This window comes from Gnatocerus cornutus, chromosome 9, assembly GCF_029298725.1.
Source record: "Gnatocerus cornutus isolate USDA-ARS CGAHR chromosome 9, icGnaCorn1.1, whole genome shotgun sequence".
NCBI classification, from domain to species: Eukaryota; Metazoa; Arthropoda; class Insecta; order Coleoptera; family Tenebrionidae; genus Gnatocerus; species Gnatocerus cornutus.
Window position 1 is genome coordinate 7,374,373 of NC_142241.1, and position 24,237 is coordinate 7,398,609.

At 35.8% G+C, this 24,237-nt stretch overlaps 1 protein-coding gene across 1 annotated transcript; it reads right to left on the reverse strand.

Annotated features, from left to right (window-relative positions):
• Nucleotides 1-1,481: 1,481 nt before the first annotated feature.
• On the reverse strand, nucleotides 1,482-23,008 carry Tpst (tyrosylprotein sulfotransferase). Its single transcript, XM_088045093.1, has 4 exons — nucleotides 22,953-23,008; nucleotides 14,252-14,575; nucleotides 9,533-10,084; nucleotides 1,482-1,908 (listed from the first exon to the last, which is right to left on the reverse strand). The coding sequence occupies exons 2-4, from the start codon at nucleotides 14,524-14,526 to the stop codon at nucleotides 1,581-1,583; spliced, it is 1,155 nt and encodes a 384-aa protein (XP_087901219.1). The 5' UTR covers nucleotides 14,527-14,575; nucleotides 22,953-23,008; the 3' UTR covers nucleotides 1,482-1,580.
• Nucleotides 23,009-24,237: the final 1,229 nt, after the last annotated feature.

The window sequence follows — 24,237 nt, forward strand, 5'->3', positions numbered from 1 at the left end:
CAAGACGGGACCATAATTTTATTAGGTGATTACTCGGCAAAAATTCCGAAAATTGTATTAGTTCGTTTGTTTTTTGTCACAACGGACGAGGAACATTTTTAACATTTTATTTGCGTTAGAATCGTCCATTAATCACTCGATTCATGAAAAAATTTAATAATGTTGTTTGTTTTGTCTGCTCCTGTTTTTCATGACGAATTTAAAAATTGCATTTCTGGAACGATCGATACCATTTTCATTCAAATTTATTCCATTGCAATTAACTTCGCAGGTCCCAATCTGATAGGTGGCGCAACAAAGCTTTTCCATAACATCCTCCAATTGGCGGCAAAGCTTCATCCATGATCCGAAAAAGCCCCATCAATCAGTATAATAGATGTACATTGTTACCGACATTCACTATTCATAAGGTTTATGATGAACAAGCTCGATGTATCATTGTTTACGCTCATATATTTCCATAACTTGAACCACGATTTAATAAGAAGCCTCGTTCCTTTTAAGCGATGAATTTTTATATCCTGTCGTAATAAATCCAACACGCTTTCATCCCTCGTATTAATTACGTTAATAATGAACTAATTAATTTAATAATAACGGTGGATTTGTTCCAATTTTCCACTCTCTCGTCGGTTTCCTCTTCAGATTTCACGCCCGAGGTTTATCCTCTTTTCGCATCAATACCTTTTTTTAAAAGGGGGACGCAAAAAATCCTTCGTAATCCGTAAATTTCGTTTTGTTTGGACAAGTGGATTAAACGCCGTAATTATAAGATCAAACTTGTTTATCAATGGGAAAGTAAAGACGTTAATTAGGGAATAAAAAAACTAAACTAACATGTTTGTTTATACGAGTACCGTGTGCGAGACAAACGAATTTCGGATATTCGTCAACTGTTGCCGTTCCCAGGGTAGGAAATAAGGGTTGATACTATGACACGACTCATTACTCAAAGATGACAGCACACGGCTCAGATTTAATGAACATAAAGGTAATCTCGACAGTTTAATGTCGCTAGAAATCACGCGTTTTCTCGCATATTTTTCTTGCCCAACTTGGGGTAAATTTAAATTGGTATTTTGATAAAGCTGAATCCACTTAATAACCCCAAGTTAAACAATGCTTTGGTTCAAATTAACTATTCATCTGAAACACGAGTAAACACCACGTTGCGACTATTTGCCTTTAATTGCATTACTTCGTTTCGCTGGTATTCTCCTTCGTCTTTAAAGTTGGAAAGGGGAGAAAGTAATTCGATCATTTTTGCATTAATTCGCATCAAGTTTCACAATGAAAAAGTATGTAATAAAATATCTTTATTTTTAAAGTCAAACTTTGGAAAAAATTTACAACAACAGAGTTAGTTCGATAAGATCCAAACATAGTTAGTACGAACTTAATCATGTCCGGAGAAGGAGTCTCCACGGACACGTCGTAGCCACAGATATTATGAAATAAATAAAAGAGTTCATATACTGGCTGGTCACAAACATCGATAAATACACTCCGCCATAATTTCACTCTATGGTTCTTTTCCATACACAATCGAATTGAAAACACCTAATTGTATATACATATTATCACGTGGTATTATTCGGGTTGTCACTTGGTTCTTTATCTAGAGCCGTATCTCCTCCTCCTCCTTCTTCCCATCGATTACTAAACAATTCTTTGGCTTTCTTTTCCCAGTCTCCTTTGTGCTTTTGTATATTTTTCGTGTTGACGGCGACGACGTCGTCGGGTTTTCCGTAATTTGGGGGGTTGGCATAAGGATCGTATCCCAGAACGGAAAGCATAGGTGCGATGTCCGCCATGTCTTTGACAACATCGTCGGGAATGGCGCCGACCCACTTCGTCAAAGCCTCCAGGTTGACGGGCTTGATCACCTGGTCTGACGAACGCTCCACCCTAAACAAGAAACAAAAGAAATCAATATATCTTAATTGATTGAAGTGGATGAGTGCTTTCAACCCATCGGGATACACCCACTTTTTCCTTAAGCTGCGCGTACACCGCTCTGAAGATGACACCTTACATTCGTATAATTCCATTCTCGGTCAAAAATTTTCTTAAAAGTGACCTCACGAGAGCTCATACTCTGCTCGCTCTGCTGCCGTTCCAGAACGAATAAGCGAACTCAGAGCCTCAAAAGTTTGAACAATATTCACATTTTTAAGTGTACGCGTGGCTTAACCGCTTAAAATATGCAAACTTCATTATGTAACCGTGATAAAGAAACTCAGATAAGAATAAAATATGTCTAAATTATTTCAAGAGCAAAGCGTGACCAAACGTGATCAAGTCTACAAAATTATGCAAATTCCGCCCCGCCAACGTAAATGTCACAAAATTTATGCCGAGATTTTGAAACAACGAATTGGGTTTACTTGACGTTTAATTGCCACTTTAATTTCGCCAGATTGTTTTTCGAACCACTTCCACCCCTCCTAATGGAATTTCCTAAGTGTAACAAGAATTGACGACTAAATTTAGGCGCATTGCGAAACATGAAAACAAAACGAAAAAATGGCGTTTTTACGTGGCTATTAAAAAAATTTAACTGTCAGCGTGGTGTCATCAACACCGTGAAACCGGTGCATATTTTAAAGCGGTGTAATTTCGTCTGGTCTGAAATGGCGAACAAAATGGTTTTCCATTTATGCATGGGATGTTTATGGGGAATTGCTCGCATGCAGTCGGACTGATAAATTGTTGAATGGATTTGCAACAATGTGCTGGGCTTGATTGTTTTATGCGGTTCGCTTCAGGTTATTGCAATAAATAAATTCTTATTATTTTTAAATAATACACAAAACGTTGTTATTTACGAGCTCTGGTCAAAGCAAAAAAAATAGATGTAAAACTAGCTGTGTCACTGACAGTAAAACGACGGACATTAAGTTGTTCCCAAGAGATGACAATCTTTGAATTTGATGACTACTTTAGTTTTAAATCATTCATTTTATGGACTTATCTGGAAAGTGGCTGAGTCGGGAAAATAGAATGGTAAAATAAATAAAAAAAAAATTATGTACATAACGATTTTTACAGACTCAATTCGACTCTAATCGAATTGTCTAATCAATCGTAAAAGTCATGAATTGCTTAGTACCAAAGTTCAGGGTTTGTAAAAAATATACAGGTATTTAACTCGATAATTTCCCGACACGTCAGGTAAATTTTCCAATTGTAGTCGTATTTATTCAAAAAGATTCAAAAACGTGTTGTCGTTTTGCTTGTTTATTTTCGAATCCTCATTTTCCTTAGTTTCAATACAAGGCATGAGTTGATTATAATATTTACATGAAATTGAACATATTCCCCCCCTTGAAGGGCTATGCGCTTCAAAATTAATACATAATGAAATATAAGAATTTTAACAATGAATACACTAGATATCACTTGGGATTACACAGATACGAGATACTGGTCGCATCACCTCTCCTGTTGACAGTCTTATGGTCACCACACGAATACAACCATCATGTCCTGGGTGTACTTTCGTAATACGACCTAATTTCCAACACTGAGGCATAGCAGTATCACGAAGAACTACAAGTGATCCTTCTTGCAGTAAAATTGTGTGGTTCTGCTTCCATTTGCTGCGAGTTTGAAGTTCGGATATATATTCTTTTTGCCATCTATTCCAAAAATGCTGAACTAATTGTTGCATTCGTTGATACGTATTAAGTCTCTTCTCGTTTAGATCAGTTAGTAGATCAGGGTCGGGAATTGAATGTAAGGATTTCCCAATAAGAAAATGACCAGGTGTTAACGCTTCTAAGTCTAATGGACTATCGGACAAAGGCGAAAGTGGTCTTGAGTTTAAAATTGCCTCAATTTGAATTAAAACTGTGTAGAATTGCTCAAAAGTAAGGCAAGCATTGCTAAGAATTCTTTTTAAATGAAATTTTACTGATTTAACTCCCGCTTCCCAAAGTCCACCAAAGTGAGGAGCTCGTGGGGGAATAAATTCCCATTGAATATTATTATTATTTAATTCTTTTTGTATAACGGTTTGCGTTGACTTGTTTTTGAGTAAATTAAATAGTTCTTTTAAATTAGCAGCAGCACCTTGAAAATTAGTACCGTTATCAGAATGAATCTTGTACGGTTTTCCTCGTCTTCCAATAAATCTGCGTAAACAAGCAATAAAACATTCAGATGTTAAATTGCTAACAATCTCAACATGCATAGCTTTAGTAGCAAAACAAATAAAAACAGCAATGTAACATTTGACAATCTTTGCGTTTCGAAGTTGCCGGTCTTTTATATTAAATGGGCCTGCATAATCAACGCCACATTCAAAAAATGGACTTGTATACATTGTTCGACCTTTTGGTAAATCTCCCATAATTGGAAGTATGGGCAAATTCCTATTTTTTACACAAGTCACGCAATTATGAACTATACGTTTGCAAAGACTTTTTCCGTTCACTGGCCAAAATTCATCTCTTACTAGTGAGAGCAAATTTTGTGGACCTGAATGCAATGAAGATTTATGGAAATGATTAATAATGATAAAAGTCAGTTTATGTTTAGGATGAAGTATGATTGGGTGTTTTTTGTTAAATGGGTAATTTGAATGATGAAGTCTTCCTCCTACTCTAAGAATCCCGGATTCATCTAGAAAAGGATTCAAATTAAGAATTTTACTAGTTGACTTCAATGTTTTTCCTTTTTTTAAATTTGTTATTTCTGATGGAAATGATTCTGTTTGTGATAATTTTAAAAGACATGTGAGTGCCTCTTGTAACTCAGAAGTGGTAAGATTTCCAAATTGTCTGTTTCTCAAATTTTTGCTCGCATTTGATTTAAATCGTAGCAAATACGCTGTAATGCGTTTTAATTTGTTAAATGAAGAATACAAATTGAAGTATTCATGTGATTCAATTTTGTCTTTTTTAGTAACATCAGTGTTAAGATGTAAATAGGCCTTTTTTGTTTCTGGCAAAGTTTCATTTTTTACAGGAAACAATAAATTAGGCCAATGTTTCATGTTTTGTTTTAAGAACGAAGGACCATTAAACCATAAAGTGCAATTTAATAAGTTGTCTGGAGTACAACCGCGACTTATGAGGTCGGCTGGGTTGTTTATGGATTCGACATGTTTCCAGTTTGATGGTGAAGAAATATCTTGAATAGATGCCACTCTGTTTGCTACGAAAGTGGTTCGGTAATACGATGGAGAATTTATCCATTGAAGAGTTATGATAGAATCTGACCAGTAAAATACTGAATCAACTTTGATAGAACTTTTGTTGATTATTTTATGCATTAATTGTGCTGCTAAAAGTGCTGCACACAGTTCTAAGCATGGTAACGATTTTTTCTTCAAAGGTGCTACTCGCGATTTTGCACACAGTAAATGAATAGAAACGTTATTGCTTGAATCAATGCATCTAAGATATATAACTGCACCATAAGCCTTTTCACTGGCGTCAGCAAAAGCATGAAGTTGAATTTGCACTGGATCTGTTTTTGTTGCACATCTAGGAATTTTAATTAAATTTAAGTGAGTTAGATTTTTCTCAAAATTGAGCCAGGCGTCAGCAATAGATTGAGGGACTTTGTCATCCCAAGATAACTTCAGTTGCCAAAGCTCCTGAATGATTAGTTTCGCCACCAAGATGGCTGGACCTAACAGTCCCAATGGATCAAATATTTGACATACTGTTGAGAGTATGTTTCGTTTAGTAGGTGTTTGAGTTAATGAACTCTTCACTGCAAACTGAAATGTATCCTCTTTAGCATTCCATATAACTCCTAAAGTTTTTGCATTATCATGATTGCTTAATGTCAGAATATCAAAATTAACCTGCTTTGTGTTAATGTCGCGGACTATCTCGTCATTATTCGAAATATATTTCCTCAATTCAAAACCAGCTGAGTTTAAAATTATATCAAGTTCTTTGCGTATCTGATTAACTTCATCAACGTTTTTTCCACCTGTTAAAAGATCATCAACATAGAAACATTGAGAAATGATTTTGCAAGTCTTTGGATACTGATCTTTATATAATTCTGCTAATCGCATCAAACATTTAGTGGCCAAATATGGAGCTGAACTTGTTCCATAAGTTACCGTATTGAGTTTAAATATTTTGAGTTCTTCAGAAGGATCATCTCTCCAAAAAATAAGTTGATATAACTGATCGGTTGGTTTAACTAATACTTGCCTATACATTTTCATAATGTCAGCGGCCAAAACAATCTGATGTTGCCTAAAGTTGATAAGATTAGTAAATAAATCGTTTTGAAGAGTTGGTCCAACCATCAAAATATCGTTTAAAGATAACTCGGTACTTGTTTTCGTAGACGCGTTAAAAACGACTCGCAGTTTTGTCGTTAAACTGTCTGATCTTATGACTGGATGATGAGGTAAAAAATAATGTTTCGCGTTTTCAATTTCAGAAGGATTAATTTGACTCATATGATTTAGTTCAGTATATTCATGAATAAAATTAGAGTATTCTTGTTTCAATGATGGATTGTTATCAAGCCTTTTTTCAAGATTTAAGAAACGTTTTAATGCAACAGTTTTAGAATCACCAAGAGATTTAGGATTTTCTCTAAAAGGTAAAGATACCACAAATCGACCTTCTTCATTGCGATATGTATTTAATTCAAAATGATTTTCACAATTTTGTTCTTCTGGGGTAAGTTTTGATGATAAAATTTGTGGTTCATCTAAACTCCAGAACTTTTTAACGTCATTGTCTAATTCTAGAAAATGATCTACAGAATGACAAGCAATAATTATGTGATTTGAATTCATTGTTGATGCTTTAAGTCCTGGAATTTTTCCTGCTACAATCCATCCCAATTTTGTTTTGATTAAAAATGTCTCATTAGAAACACTCAGCTTGATCATTTGACCTTCCAATATTTTATAATATTCACATACTCCTAGCAATAAATCTATTGGACCTGAATTGCTGAAATTTGTATCTGCTAGTTGTAGTTCAGTAGGAATATTGAGCATTTCTGAGTTAAATGATGTGAGTGGAAGACTCTCAGTGACTTTGGGAATAACATAGCAAGACAAGCTAGATGAATAATCGCTGACTTCGGAGTAAATTTGAACCGTAGTTCTTTTCTTAATTTCAGAAAAAGAATTGTTAATACCTCCAATGCCTAGTTTAACATTTGTTGTTTTTATATTTAATTTGCGACACAAGTTTTCAGACATAAGATTACTTTGAGAACCTGGATCAAGAAGACACCGAACAGAACACCATTCACCTGAAGGCATCTTGACTTTGACCATAGCTGTTGATAACAGTACTTGATTTAACGTAGATTTTGAATTAGAATGATTAACAATACTGTCAGCGTTTGTGGATGGGATCTCAGGATGTAGTAAACTGTGATGCAGTTGGTTGCATTGGTTGCATCTAGAGGTAGACTTACAATTAGCCACGACATGATTAGACCTTAAACAATTTTCGCAAAGTTTAGGTAGTTTTTTTACAAAATTCAGTTTGTCTTCAAAAGTGAGCTTAATAAATTTAAAACATTTGTTTAATGTATGATTATTATTGTTGCAAAACTCACATTTTAAGGGACTTGAATTAAATGCTGTGTTACTCATCGTTTTTCTAAAGAATGGTTTTACTAATCTCTGATTTGGTGCAGCATAATTAATTTTGGAATCAGTTTTATTAGGAGTTGAAGTTTTATCAATTTTTTCCAAAAGTGTGCACTGATGTGTTAAAAATTCATCTAAATCATCAAGTGTTGGTAATTGATCTGAAATATGAATTTTACTAAAAGCACGTTTGGTGTTTTCTTCAAATTTTTCAAAAATTATATGATTAATGATTACTCCCCATGTTTCTATTGGAACTCCCAATTTTTTTAGAGCACGCATGTTTTTATTTAAACTGTCTTGAATGTGCCTTAATTGAGTATATGACTCTGTTTTCATTGGCGTAATATTTAAAATCGCGCTTATGTGGCTGTGTGACAACAAACTAATGTTTTGAAACCGTTTTGTTAAAGAATTCCAAATCTTTTCATAGTTGTCAGAAGTCATACTGACATTTTGAACAAGAGAAGCAGCGTTTCCTGTTAAAGATATTTTTAAGTATTGAATTTTTTCGAAATTGGTTAGACTTCTGTTGTTGTGTACCATTTCGGTAAAAGAATCCTGAAATTCAAGCCAACTGCAGTAATCACCGTTAAAACTTTGCAGTTTGAGCACTGGCAAATTAACTTTGACATGATTTTTATGTTCACTGTTTGTTGCAGATTTACCTTCATTTTGGCTAGTAAGTAGTGATTCCGCTGCTGTTAAAATTTCAAAATATGAATCAGAAAACGATTTAATTTGCTCATCTGTCAACGACTGATCTAACGATTCCAAAATTGAACAGTTATTATGGAATTCAGTTAGCAATGGTTTTAACTGAGTAACTCTTACTTGGAGCTCTGTTCTGTTTTTTAAATTAAGAGTTTCTTTATCTAAAGATTCAATAAAATCAAAACAATCTCGCATTTGCCTATTTAATGAGTTTACTTTTGCCAAAGCTAATTTATGTTCCGATCTTTTGGGAGCCATTTCCTTATTGGTTAAACAAAACTAGGAACAGGCAATATGGACCAGGAATGGGTAGGAATAAAGGATAGGGCTGACCTTGTCTAAACTTGTGACTTATCTTCGATAGCTTTCTGTATTCGTCTGTCTCTGGTCTGGTTTGATGATTGAGCTGGATACCTTGCAGGAAGTTCACTGCCAAACGTCTCGATGTGGATTCCGCTTTCAGATTTTGGGACACAATGCACAGACGATGACTAAACGTATTTGGTATCGCTATCCGGCTTCGAATTGACCAATTTGTAGTCGTATTTATTCAAAAAGATTCAAAAACGTGTTGTCGTTTTGCTTGTTTATTTTCGAATCCTCATTTTCCTTAGTTTCAATACAAGGCATGAGTTGATTATAATATTTACATGAAATTGAACACCAATACAATATTGCTTGTTATTCAAAAGCATTTTTTATTCTCAAGGGAAATTAAGTGTGGACTATATTTCCATATTTATGTCTTTCCCATCTGGCATAAAACATCGATCAGTTTTCTTCTGTTAAAACGGTTTTTCGTCTTTCGCTTTACCAATTACGGAACAAAGTCATGACCTATTTGTTTAATGATCACACGGTATTGGTAGACATCAAACGCATGTTACTCTATATCTGCGGGGTGCGCTGATCCTATTTTTTGTTGATCACCAACAAAGCGTATCTTTGAACAGCCGAATTGTTTTGTTTGGATCCATTTCCCTCTAATGTGACATTTATAAATTACGAAAGTTATCTGGCCGCGTCAATTTTGAAATATAATAACGTTAAAAGTTCCTCCCTAAAACAGTACAATAAATGATTGATTATCGGAAAACGGCAAAACTTTCCGGAAAGTAATAAATGCCACCTCCCTCTCTATGCAAAATTTATCGTCCGCGAAACGACTTCCCTTAGATTTTGATTAGGTGAGATTTCTCCCTTTTTTTCCCACATTAAAGCACTCACTTGCTCAAACTAACTCCATTATTGATAAACTCGTGGTGATGTAACACCGATTCGTTCCATGGTATATCGAGAAACTTGAGCACTTTTTCCATCCATTTTCTAGGATGTAACACCAATTGTTCGTAGGGCACTTTTAAGCACCGATTTGGTCCTAACTCTCTACACTGGTTGTTCATTGCTTCAACCGCACTGTTCCACTTTTTCAAACATTGTCGATAACTAGTTAAATCGAATCCTGTTATCGTTACTTTTCTCGTTATAATCGAGTGTGCAGTGGCACGTCCATCGCGCACCATAAAAATAAACTTCGCATTGGGGAAAAGATCGACGACATATGTACCCATTTTGATTGTCAATGGGTCTTTATTACATAATCGCGGGGCTGGTTCGCCGTGCTTCACTATGATTTCTAGGGTGAATGCGGCTATGGCGGAGTCGAGAACTGCTTTCGTGATTCCCGCTTCTTCTAGACGAAGAGATTCTTTCTCAGATTTGAGCCAGTGGAAGCGTAGTTGGAGAAGACGAGGGATTACTCGAGTTTCTTGGCCGCACCTGGAACACATATAACCGTTTAGGAACAAAATAAAATCGATATAAAATAAAGAGGTTGTTAGCTTTAGGGTTTTTACGGTTACGCCGCCTACACACGGCTTTGATATTACCTTTGTTTCAAAGGGCGGCTTACTAGAACTGGGATTAGTCTTTTGAGGGTAAAGACTCATTAGAAGGAAATTCCAAAAAAAAACGTAGTGCGTTAATGGAAAGATAAAGATTGATTCCGGATCTTTGAACTAAAAGGACGGCTCTTTTACTTGATGCTAAATCTTGTTTACTGCAATGTAAAACTAGCAAGTTCTGAAAGCATTCCGCAGTTTGCCTCCAATTCTGCAGCGTGTGTTTTATAGATGAACGTGCGAGCTCTGGTAGCATAAAGTAATTAGTGTTGCAGTGATATGAGGTAGACAAAGAAATTTAACAAAAATCGTTAAATTTATAGAGGAAAACTCTTTTCATCCTCGGTGAAATTGGTCGAAAAATTATAGCCTGAGGGAAATTACGATTAGAGTGGGCTCACACAAAATGTTTATTTTTGTTTCAGTCGCCTCATCGTCATTTTAATTGCATAAAAATTCTTCTTTTTTTTATTTCATCGTTAACTTGTGTCAATAATGTCAAAATTGACAGAGCATACTGCAACCATGATTATGTAAATCACACAGACGCATTTGAAATTTGGCGCTTACAAGACAAGAGTTTTTGCTCTCAACTGTACGTGCGTAAAAATGCCAAAATTACCGTGAACATCACAATATAATGTTTTGTTAGCGTGTTGTGTCAATATTTACAAGTTGTGTCATTTTTTTGTCTTCTCAAAAGTATGTTTTACAACTTGTGTGGCATTGGAGTATGAAGTATGCGGTGTTTTTCATTTGCGAAATGTCTGTGCAGTGGCTTTTTCTTAAAATTTCAATTTGAGCAATTCTTGGCGAGAAATCAGAAATGCGCAATTAAGTAGTTTTTCCGTTCTAGTCATTGTATTGTTTTAAACAGAAAAACATCCTTTTATGGACTTTTATCTATTTGTGCTATTTGCATTAGCTATGCATTTATGTTGTTAATTGTAATTCCCTAGATAAAAATGCAAATTACTGAATTACAATAGCTACAGGGTTAAAAACAAATAGAAATAACGAACATATTTGAAATTACTATTTCTTGCAACGGCGCTTATTAAGTAATGAACGAAATAAAATTTTAATTGGTGTCATAATTAAGTTAATTTTCACGGTGAACAATATCATAAAAGCCATAAAATTGCTATGTTTACACAGTATGACAAATAAAAACGCAACAAATTTACAATAAAAAATGAACTGAGCAGGAATATGGCAACACTAATTTAAAACATGACAATACAACAAATATATTGCTTTGGTGAAAACAATGACCTACTTGGCGTTTTGTCAAAATAATCAATTTGTTCCACAATTTTTATTACCATATCAATTTTAGACATAAATGTAGCATAAATGTCACAGTGGTTTCAATTTTATTGTCGATTTATTGCAATGATTCCTGCAAATAGTAATTGTTATTTATCATGATTCAATCAGCGAAACTTCAATGGATAGCATTTGGTATCCTTCAATCTCTTTATAACAATTAAATTTTGTTTACAATAAATACCACCGTGAAAATGAACATTATTACGCTGGCGACCTGCTGTGTAATCATTTCAGTTTTTTGGCGGCTGATTTCTATGGCAAACAAATTAAAATAAATAATCAAAAATCACGTTCAGTGACCTGTTTTCAAATCCTCGGCTGAGCAGGCTGTTGACTTAATGTCATTTTTTCTCGATAACAAGTCAATTTTTAGAATCGCAAATATGGAATATTGTACCAGTTGATTATAATTAATTAACAATTAAACAACTTGATATGTTAATTCTCCACAAAATATGAGTTCGGTTCGTGGAATTTTCTAGTTTCCGCCACAAGTTAGATATCACATTATTTTCGTTCTTTTCATGTCTAAAAATAGATATTTATTTCGAAAAGTGGCGACAAAATCCCAGTAAAAGTCTCAACGTTTTCGAGGGAGTCCTCCAAATCGGAGTTGCGACTTAGCAAACGAGTGCAGGCAATAAAACATCGTGTTTTTCCTCTCCAACTAATGTAAAAGTAATGGCAGGAAAGCGCACATCCCTAAAACTGTTTAAATAGTACGAAATTTCCTTCGAGTCAGAAATTAAATCCGAGTCTTAATAAAATACAAGAAGTATCGATTTCCGAAAATCCTCGAGGGAATCGTTGATCAGGAACAGGACAGATCTATTAACTTTTACGATACAGCCGTTCAGACTCAGATCGTCCAAATAACGAACTATAATGGTACCTTAACGCAAACCTCTCCAAAGTGATCAATTCTAATTTCACGCGAATCCGGACCTGATATAGCTTTTCCGACTCCCTTTAAAAACATGCGAGGCGAAGGTGGAATCGAGCTATTCTTGGCTTTTGATCTGCATTTCACTTCCATCTTGACGTGCCAAATGGGCTTAATTACGGAAAGGAAGAGATCTTCACAGCCGTCTCGATCGATTTTAATCTAGAGCTGGCTTTTTCCAAACCGATCAAAAGCTTGACGAGACGTCTTGAGGGTAGAATACCGCTAATTGAAAGATAAATATTGATTGATCTAATTAGTGCGTGCTGCTGATTGGAACTGGGATGATTAATGGAATCGGGAATGTGAAAGAGATTTATTTAATTTAGCAGTGGGCCGTTGTGGCGATTAATTACTTATGGGCTTTTGTTTTCTCGGGAGTTTGCAGAAAGAGGGCATAAATCGTTCAGTTTTGTCGAGATTAATTGCTCATCAGAAGCTCCAACCGACCATTTATGAACACTCTATACAGTGTCCTTGTGCGGGTTTCCTTCAATTGGGGGAATTTTTCATTCAAATTTCCACGGTGCAAAGGAAGTTCCCCCATCTGATTACTCTAAAAGGGCATTTATCGAAAAAACCGCACAACATCGCCAATAAATCAAGCGGTTTTCATTGGCTCGAATCATTATAAATTAAGTAGGCGTAGGACCTGCACCGTCCCGTCCAATTTGTAATCAGAGAAGATTGAAAATGTAAATCGGGCGAGAAAAATCAAACGAATGTCAAACTTTTCCAATCGAAAAATTTCCCCAACGAATTACATGAATACATAATGGAAATCGAATCAAATGGAAGGAGTTCGAGGAATTAAACTGATGCTACCACCTGGCTAGAGACAACGTTCGAATTAGATTACAACGGCAGCTTTCCACCATCATTTCAAAATAGAATTTTCTGTTTAAACGGGGAGTTAATTCCATTCTTCTATTACGATAATTGCGCTCGGGAGAATTCTGATAGGAGCTGTTCGCTGAAATCGAGGGAAAAAAGAAAAATCTCTCGTCTTTTTTAAATGAACAAGACGGGAGACGTTAGTACCCTAGAGGATACGTATATTGCGTTATATTAGTTGACATTTCTGTTGGAAATACAAGTTAGATACTGACATCGAAGCGAACAATGAAAAATGTTTTAATTACAAAAAAGCAAAAAGTCTCTAGGGGAAAATAAAAAACAGTTCTGTGTGCTTTTTATTAATTTCATAATAACGGTAAATTTGACACCGACGATACGACCAGTCTGCAAAAGTGAGAAGCACCGGCTGTAAACTTGCTATTTTTGTTAGCTCTCGTATAAAATATGTCCGTAATATATTTATTTAGAAGTCGATCCCTACTACGATCCCGTAAATTATGAATGTTGTTAACACAAATTTAGCTCGCAACCCTTGTGCACATCCCTTAGGAGCGATCGTATTAGCCTGCCGCCCCCGATATTATCATTACTAAACCGACAATTCCGAACAAATTACCAACAGCCCGAGTCTACCAATTCAAAGATCTGATTAAGCCACTTTACATAGATAACCGCTCCTGCAACTATCCACCCCGATGGTCATAAGTCACGACGTCCACCCCTCAAGAGACACCGTTGCAAGTGAACATTAAATTACATCCCGGGTCCACCTGACATCCGACGCGCTTTGAGAATACACATCAACCTGTCTCGGACCATTTACAGCAACATCAGGAACACTACAAGTGTTTAATCTAATTCCGTTGTGTTTGTCGACGAACTTTTCACTCTCTGAAGAAACAGACTTCTTACCTTACATCCGGGTGAGCGTCCAACATCGCCCTCATCAGCGTAGTTCCGGATCTGGGTACACCCCCAATAAAGATAAGGGGCATGTCCCGGTTATATTCATACGCCTTGTGGTCGGGCCCCACCACGTATTTACTAGGGGATACCATCGCTGATGGGGTTGTATCCTCAGTTAAGCAAAGGATCCCGATGCGGAGGAGGATAGCGGCCACAAATAGCAGAAGGATAGCGTAAAAGGCAGCCCGACGTGGGCCACCTCGGTTCAACCGGATGAGCATCCTCGAGATTACTTCACCTCATCATGGTCGGCAGGGTTGGCGGTTATAACTGAAACAAAAGAGATAAGATCTTGAGTGGAAGGACGGCGGGATTAAAACAAAAGAATATCAAGAGCGTCGAGGGGCAGTTGGCGGTCATCACGAAGATTGAAAGGCGCGAGCTTACGAGAGGCTAGAGACTGATAAAAAATATACAAAGGAAGGAGAACAAGTCGTATTTCTGCAAAGGTATGTTAAGAACGAAACATTAATTGATATAGTTCAGTACACGTGCTAATTATTGTTTGTATTCCCATTACAAAGTAGTCATTGGGGTTTGAATGGCAAAACCCCAGAGGATCAAGGAATTTAATATTACGAAGATGGAGTTCAGGATAGCGGTTTTGAGCGCAATTTCCCGTGAAATTAGTAATAGCCTAGACGGTAAGAAAGATGTAATCGCACTCGTATGAAAATTATGAAAAATACTTCGCGTCACAATGATAAATATAAGCAAAGACTTTTTGTGACACAACTATTTGGTAAATATAAAAGGTTTTACTTGTTTTTTGCATTGAGCTCAGTGTCATCTCGCCACGTAAAACCGTTTTGCAAATGTCGTCATTAATAGTCTGAGAGCGAAAAGTGAAGTTTCCCAAGAGAGAACTCGCAGTGTTAATTGTAGTAACTGTCGTGAGTGCATGTTCCTTTAAATAAAGTTCCCAACTTAATCCCTTGATGTGAATTAACCTCACTATTATCACTTTAATAAAATCAAAAATTCCCAGTCGCTTCTTGTCCTCATTCTCCGTTCCTCGACAAAGAACAGAAGTGGTATTTATTACAACTTTATTGCAATGTTAATGGCGCATGGTGAAGTGTAATAATGTAGTCTAGAAGCTCCTAAAACAAAACATGAGTGCGAACAAACGAGAATAATTAGTCAACTTCACTTTCCAGATGTGTAGTTGCAGTTCGACTTTTTTTTTTCTGCGCAAACAACATGACGTCCGAAACTAATTCCGAACTCTTGATGCAATTCAAATAGTTTCCTAAATGTACACACAGTTAGGTTGTTTAATTCAGAAGTATAATTTCAATGCAGCCGGTACGAGTTCCCGCAAAAGATCCTCATAAAAACATTAATAAAGCCAAAACCGCACAAAAAAATCATGTAACCCCTCAAAAACATCGAAAATCTCCAAGTCGCGTTAATTGAAGCGAAATAATACGTCATTTATTACGATCCGTGAAAAAAGAAATAATTATCTCTATTTTGTTTCGATTTGCGGGACCAACGTTAAACGATGTGTAAATAAATCAATATCCTCAATCCGAGCCGCATTGAAAAAGCACGAAGATAAATTTCATCAAAACTAATGAATTTCATGCTAGGGAGCTCTTGGTTTTTAATAAAACATTTCATCGAGAGCGAAATGATACAGGGTGGCTTCAAAATTGGATGATTTGATCGGAGGCCGTCTCTAATTTCGCCATTATTGGATTTACGTTCACGGAATTAAAGAACGTGGAGAGTCGTTAAAAACGGTGGATGCGCCACATGGGGTTTTTTTCAGGTATCGTTTTCGTTAATATATTTCCTATTCACCCTCTTAAATTGCTACCACCGAACCGCTTCCACGAACTATAATTTCATCATCAGTTGAGATACGTTCACAGAGGTAAAGAATATAGAGCCGTTAAAAATGGTGGATGCGCCGGGTTTTCTCCCACAGATGTCATTTTCTTTAATATACATCCTCGAAAATAATATACAGTAAATTCCTCTAAAATTGCTGCTATCGAACTACACAACATCTGTGAGCATTCCAATACCAATTGGAAAACATCTTTCAAAATCTGCGACAAATGCACGTGATTTGTTGCAAATTGTCTCTTTGAGAGCATGCAACCGTTCATAAAATGCAATAAAAATCGGAAAAGGAAGGAACAAACAGGTCTATTAAAATATCTTTCGTGATTTATTTCAACTTCTCTAGAAAAGCGCGCTTCAGTTGTTCATGAGGGCAATTCCGTAAGCCTCTACAAGATGTCTCGAAAAAAAAATGATGATACCCCCCATTATTGTTATTGCTTTTACCGGAAGCGATTTGACGAAAACGACGCAATTTCGAAGAGATTAACTTCACGTTAAGAGAAACACAGCTCTGGAGGTGTTTACACACGTACTACCTGCACGACTATCTACCCTTATTAAATTCAAGTGGAAATGGGGAGGAATATATAGATAACGTTCGTAAATATTTACACCCCCTTTGGGGAACAGAAATTTTTCATTGATTTTGTGTTACACAATCAGTTAATTATCTTGAGATAAAAGGGGCAATCTACGAAATGACGGTAGAAGAGCAAGCTTATCGGTGATTGCCCACGATCGGGAACTATTTCGTTAATAGCACGCCCACAACACTCGTCGGAAGGGTCATAATGGGACAAAGTGTGTTTATAACGAAGAGACCACGAAACAATCGATGGTTAATTAAATATAAAGAAGGGAGAGATGTGTGATTAGCAGAAGAGGGGAGGATTAAAATGTCTGTGTAAAATGGGTCATGACAAGAAAAAATTAATTTAGAATCATCCTATAACATTCAACCCGACAAGAAAAATGAATTTAAATTTTCTGCTCGCATCTCAATATCTAATCCCATTAAAACTTCTCATTATCAAGGATTCAACTGTCCCGGCTGTAACAAATTACTTGTCTCTTTAAGAATTTATTGGCAAAATTTCTGGACCCGGAACAAGTCACCGAACGCCTTCTTTTGTACACAACAGCCGTTTATTTATTTTCTAAAAGCTTCTTTCTCTACTTGTCCTTTTAATCATTCTTTTGATTCGCAACTGGCAACTTTTAATGAAACAGATGATCAAAGACATAAAAAAATGAGAATTCATTCTCTTCTCGCCGCGCATGACATTTTAGATGTTTGAGGAGGGCGTAATAATTTGATGATGAGAATAAACGTGAAATATGGTAAGATAAGAGGATGTATATTTCGAGTAGATTAATGCTAACACTAAATGGTTTCAAGGGTGCTTTCTTTGCTAAGAAGAGGAGAGCGACGAGATAAATTGGAAATGGCAAAATGTTAGATGACATATTAGGTCACGCTTCACAGAGCGTGAATTCGGCGAATTCATGGAAATAACAAAGTGCACCAAAGATTTCCTACATGTTTTGTTCTTCGTGGGTAGTCGTGACAGACTCCGTTGTTTCAACGACGCAAGAAACTTATCCTTTAATGCATCGACGTCGAAAATGTAAACAAATTTGAATGATCAGATCGATACAGAGCGAGTTTCAGAACTATTAATTTTTATTCTCCATTTAATTTCCTTCTTAGCTTAGATCTGATTCTTTCCTTCCTCCGTTTTCGCGGATATTGTTTGCAGCTGTTTAAATTTCCACGGGTTTTTTCCGGTCGATTTCCTTTCGGACACATTGATACTGCTTTGGTCAAACTTTTTTTATTCAGTCCTGAAACGACTCAAATGGAGCGTCGCTCCGTGTAATGGCACAGTTTGAAGATAATGCCGTGTTCCATGGCGGTAAAGTAGATTTAAAACGGGTAATTGTGTGCTATTTTGACGTTTACAGTTATGTCATGAAATAGCAATACTAGCATCGCGGGACTTTTACTTAAGAGTGTGGAACGAAACTAACCCTCTGTAAATTTCAAACTCGACATGCTTTTGAGCTTTATTTTACAAGCTTCCCGCAGTATGGAAGACTCATAATCTCAATATTACAACATTTTATTTTATATTAAACTGAAACCTAGTCAAAAAAGCTGAAATTCACTTGGTAGTAGCACAGCTTTTTAAATTGCAATAACGCTTTAAGTAAGTGTAACAAGCTGTGCTTAGCTGGATCTCATTTAATTTCATATTCCAATGTACGATTCAACGTAGCAGAAAGAAACTCGCAATATCTGTAGATTACTTGTGTCGTTGCAGACGTTATCATGAAACTTGAGCATAAACATTGAACAGGTTTTTCTTCATTAATATAGAGTGCTCCTAAATGTTTCTAGACTGTTTTCAATTAACGGTTAACCTCAAACTGTCAAAGACATGCTTTGACATGACAGGCAGAGCTACCAACACGTATTAAATTTCAGAGTCTACTCCGTCACCACATTGAATCCGCCATATTTTATTTTATAGGAGTGATATTTTATTACCTATAATTTTCTGTTTGATTGGTATACTCATTCTTGAGCTTTTCGCCTCGGCTCTGATGAAGTCAGCAAAACGTCTTAAGTTTCCTGGCCATTTTAACAAGCTGTTTTGAAATTACAGTTTCGACCGAAAAGCGTTTGAGTTTTCGTCCCCTTCGGACTTTTGACTTTCGCGTGAGAGACGTGTCGATCCAGTTTAAGGTGGCCGGTAAACCAAAGTTAGTCAAAGTCAACCAAAATTAGATAATGATAGCCAAAGTTATCCGATGATAACCAATTTTAGCCAATGTTAACCAAAGTTAGCCTATTTTAGCCAAAGTTAATTGTTAATGAAGGGAACGTTAAAAACAGTTATAAGATTTTTTTAATTTTTTTTAAATAATTTTATAACTATTTTTAACTAATTTCAAAAAAAACTTAAAAATTTTTAACTATTTTTAAGTAATTTTAAAAAAATATTGGTGAAAAATCGTTAAAATTTCTAAAAATTGGTTAAAAAGACTAAGGTAATTTTTTATATAAATTTATAACTATTTTTAACTAATTTCATAAAAATCACCTAAAAATCTTAATTGTTTTTAACTCATTTTTAAAAATCTTGACAATTTTTTAATCAATATTTTTTTAAAAAATTAGTTAAAAACAGTTATAGATTTTTAGGTGTATTTTATAAAATTAGTTAAAAATATGAAAAAATTTTGAAAGTTAGTGAAAATTATTTAATTTAATAAAAAATAATGTAGATTTTAAAAATTGGTTAAAGTTTATTTTTAAAGTTATTAATGTTATTAATAAATTAATGTTTGTTAAAAATAGCTAGAGATATTTAAAATTGGTTTAAACTAGTTAAACGTCTAATTTTTCGCTCCAATTAGGCGAGATCAAAATGTTATCACTGTTATAAACATTGAAAAGATAAGGATATCTCGAAATAGCTAACACTCAGCATATGTCCATTCCGAATCAAAGAACAAATCAACCCCTTCCTCACATTTCGAGATATTTTCCAACGAATCAATAATCCCTGAGACACTGTCTGCACATTTCTCTAAGACAAAAATCCGGTAAGAAAAATATAAGGAAACGGAAATACATATAACCCACTTTCAAGCAAATGTGGAGGCGTTTCAAACTCGGGGAAAAATCACCCAAGGGGTGTTGTTTATGATCCGTCAGAACAGGTGGACGAAAATAAAAATGTTGCGAAGCCATAGCACGTATACATTCAGGAATACAATTTGATTAGTGCAAGCGGAATATTAATTCGGACGCTTTTTGTGTGGAGGAACGAGGGTGGTTTTGTTCCTTTGGACAAGATGGCCACCTGTCAATTAAAGCGGGTGACCGAAACTGAATTTCAATTTGTTTGTGGCGATCAATTCAAGTCTAGGAAATTTAGTTTTGGGGGTACAAAGACCGATGGAAGAGTTTTGGAAATGTGAGCTTTTAATTACGAGGGTTAAAAGCTGGTTTTGTTGGAATGAAATCGATTTGGAAAGTGGAGTTAACTAGTTTTAGGCAACAAGGAAGTGTTAAATTTCCCTAACACCAAAAGAAGAAATTTTTAGATATGGGAGCTAAATAAACAATTAAAGTTGATTTAACCAGAGCTAATAATAACAATGTTCAATTTATGCAGAAGATAAACATGAAAGAAACATAAGAAGAACATAAACGAACGGAGCGGAAACAAATCTGTCTTTTACCAACAAAAGTTGAAAGTATTTTATGCGAGTATGTGAAAAACGAAGGAAAGTTTCATATAATATATTTGAGGAACTTTTCTTATTGTTTCCTGGGTAATATATTCTGAGCCAAATCAATCTGAATGATTGCGATCGTGGGTCGTATAAATATTCATTTTTTTCCCAAAGATTCATCACAATATTTGAAAGCGTGCTAGAACTAGATCCAGATGTTTCAGCAAACAGTTAGAGAATGACAAATCGCAAATGCCTATTTATTCTACATCTCAGCTAGCGAGGAAATTATTTCCGACAGAACGAAAAAAGCAATTTAACAAACGAACGACCCGTATAATTAGCGTTATTAAATAACGCCAAGAATCAGAAATTCTACCCTCACACGTGAGAAATGCCCAGCTTAATGTCTCCTTCGCACCCCTTTTTGTAAACTACCCCTTTTTTCGAGCGAGCGATAAAAGCCGTCTTGTCTCGGGTCACAGAAAACGTACAATTTGAATAAGTGCGTCTTGATTATGCATCACTCTCCGGAGTTTTCTCATTTTTATTCAACAATCCCAGAATACTACCCTTGTACTTTTAATACTGAAATATAAATAAAAGTTTGTGTTTTGCTTTTCCATCACCGCCCGCATTTTGCACGAAAACTACGTTTGATTAATGACCTGAAACCTGATATCCTCCACCCTCCCGCGTCTTCATTCTTCGGAACCGACAACGTTTGATGTGTGAGAACAAAAGGCGGTTTTGCAAAAAATTGGCATCGCTGATTTCGAGGGTGGGTGGTCATGTCTACAAGTTGCGAGAGAGTAATTATTGCGACCTACTTTTTTCGGGGTAAATGGATATGGGGAGATAAACAATTTTATTAAAATAAATGGAGGTAGTTAGAAGAGGAAGAATAACGCAACGGCGAAGGGGATTAATGTTGAGATAATTAATTAAAGGACACGGCCTAAGTATCTTCCAACTATTAATATTTTTTGTGTAAGATCTCGGAAAATATACGGCTCTAATTCAAACTCACAAACTTGCGAACTAACAAAGTAAAAAAATATATGAAAGATATCCGTAAAATGGTGGATGCGCCGGGCTTTGCACACTTTTTATCCTTACAAATTTGCCCAGCGTCTTAAGCCAAGACCGTAAAAGAACTATTTGCAATTTCACCACAGTAAAACTAATAAAAATCAAACTCTGCGTTTTATTCGGTGTTTAAGCAGCCCATAAATTCTCAGCGTAAAACCTCTTGATTATATTAAATTAAGGAAGCGGCAGCAATTAACTCATCTCACGGAACATTTAATTTCGGATTAAACAAGCGGTTTTCACTTCATCAAAAAAACTCGTGAACACGATTAATATGGATGGTAAACTTGAGCCTCACAATTATTTAGTGCAAATTCTAGATAATCCCATTCATTCTCAGAGTTCCTTGTTAAGTGTAATACAACAATGTAAGTGAAAGAAAGAACGAAACGGAAGGGAGAAAAAACTGTTATTAACCGCACGGATAAAAAGCCCAATTTAGCCGTCGTAACAAATTACCACTTATTTTTCTGTGGTATGTTACAATGAAAAAGGATCACTTTGTGGTACTTTCAAATTGTCCTAAGTAAATAAAATAAAAAAAACGAATACTTGATACGATCCGGAACTTGTAAAAGTGCGTCTTTATTTAATTTTCCACACTTGAGAGGAAAGAGTTTTCCTATATGTGTCGTAGTCGAGCATCCGTGTTGAATTACGGACAAAAAAGGAGAGAACGGGTCGGCAGTCCATTTCGCACCCGTGGAAAAAATAGAACAAACATGCATGAAGAGAAGAGAAAAATAGACGTCGAAAGCACGCATTCAGAAGAACTGAAATCATATTATGTCCGGTCGGAAAAATCCGAGATTTTACGTTTCAAAAGAAAAAATGCTCGCCATGTTTACATGGGTTAATTTCGTATCCCAACTCCATCCGATCAGAGACCCTCCTTATAAACACACAAAATGATTTAAACCCGTCGTTCACCTTTAAAACAATATACTACGAAATGTGGTGGCGGCGACGGCACATGTTCCATTATAGTGCACACGGAAATTCTCTAGGAGATGTGGCGTACGAATTTCCTTTACTTGTGACGTTATTAGCATAAAGCGGCCTCACAATACCACCTTCCATTATCCATCACGATGCAATGTACAATTACAAGTACCTTTGAAGTGTCAAAGTGCCACCGTTAAATACAAAGCAACAAAGATTTAAACGTAGCGACCCAGACTCTTTTTTTTATTTAATAACACATTCCACTTTGCAGGGAATTAATTTTTTCACAACCCTTCTGTGGGTTTTTCTCATAACACACAAATTAAAATTTTGACAAAAAGGGATTAAATTTTTAAAATAAGGGGTGGTTTATATCGGAGCAAACCCCTTTGTAGATTCCTTTTGAAACACAGTAATGTAGGTGGATCGTTATTAAGGGGTGAAATAGGTAATACGAAAAAATAAGACTCTTACTATTAACGTGTCTGGAACGGAAGCGGCTTACCTTAGAAAAAGTGTGATGGCCGGAAGGACGTGGCAGTTTCCTCTGGCAATGGAAATCTGAAAAAAATGAGAGAATGATAGCGTTGGAACTATTGTGACAGGTTACTTGACTTGGCAATGACAATGCTGTCGAAACACGTTAAAGTAAACTTGACTAAGCAGTTCTAAATTGCGCAAATTGGACGAAATAGCACTAAATCATTTTCCTTTTATTTCGCGTGTGAACAAGAAACTCAATGTAGTCGTGACCATAACAAAAATGTGAGAATTACGCAAACGATTGTTTATCGATTTTCTGAAGCTGAAACTTGAAAATCGATCACTTGAAATTCCAAAAATTGATTTATCACAACGACTGTCCTTGAATTTTAATTACAATTTTAATTATCTAGTTTTTAACGGAATAGAATGATAAATAGCGGACACAGAAAAATTAGCACTTTTACAAAACCAATTAAAATTAATTAACGACAACATGAAAACTAGTTTTCCTTCTCTGATAAACGACCGAAGCTGTAAATCGGGCAAAATGTCAACGAATCTAGTTACCAGGTCGACTGTATTCTAATCAGAACTGTCAGCTGTGACGTTGTGAATTTCGGCCCAATTAAAATTTCCAAGCGCCACCTCTGGACCCCCCTAATAAAAATACCCATTTCCGCCTTTGCACTTTCGTTTATTCAGGTGACGTACATTTAGAGAAGACACTTGATGAACACAGTCCGTCGTTTAGAATCCCCTGCATTTCATTTTGTCTCTTCTATTTATTCATGATCCGTTTCGAGCTCTATTTTCACAAGAGCGTCGGTTCGGAGATTTTTTTTCTGGATCTCTTTCATGTTGAAAATTTTCCATTACTGTCTCATTTCGGTAGCGGCCCGAACCAAAAACTCTCATTTAAATTTTTCAAATTGGAGCAAAAAGATGTTATAATGGAACAGACTGATAGGGGAAGGTGGAACAGTGCACACAAATCATCCATGTGGGAATATGTTGCAAGGGTGGCAGGTGCAAGTCTAGCCGCCACCGAAAATCAACTATGAAATAGACAAGCGGCGGTCGTGTCAAGAACAGATGTGAGCCTGGCATAAAGCACGTGAAGGAGGCTTTACCGACAAAACAACAGAATTCCATCAACGTATATCAAATTTTTCATTTTCGTAATGGGATCGTAAAGTTGTAGCTAACCATACAGGGTGTAACAAAAAACGAACTAGGCGCTGGAGATTAAAAATATGGGTGTAAAACAAGGATTTCTCATTTTCGTAATGGCGTCGTAAAGAGGG

Excerpts from the sequence above, each read along its gene's own strand:
- Tpst (XM_088045093.1), bottom strand. The coding sequence starts at position 14,526 with ATGCTCATCCGGTTGAACCGAGGTGGCCCACGTCGGGCTGCCTTTTAC. Across the intron at positions 10,085-14,251 it reads GACGCTCACCCGGATGTAAG|GTGCGGCCAAGAAACTCGAG; the intron begins GTAAGAAGTCTG and ends TATGTGTTCCAG. Across the intron at positions 1,909-9,532 it reads AATGGAGTTAGTTTGAGCAA|GGTGGAGCGTTCGTCAGACC; the intron begins GTGAGTGCTTTA and ends TTTCTTGTTTAG.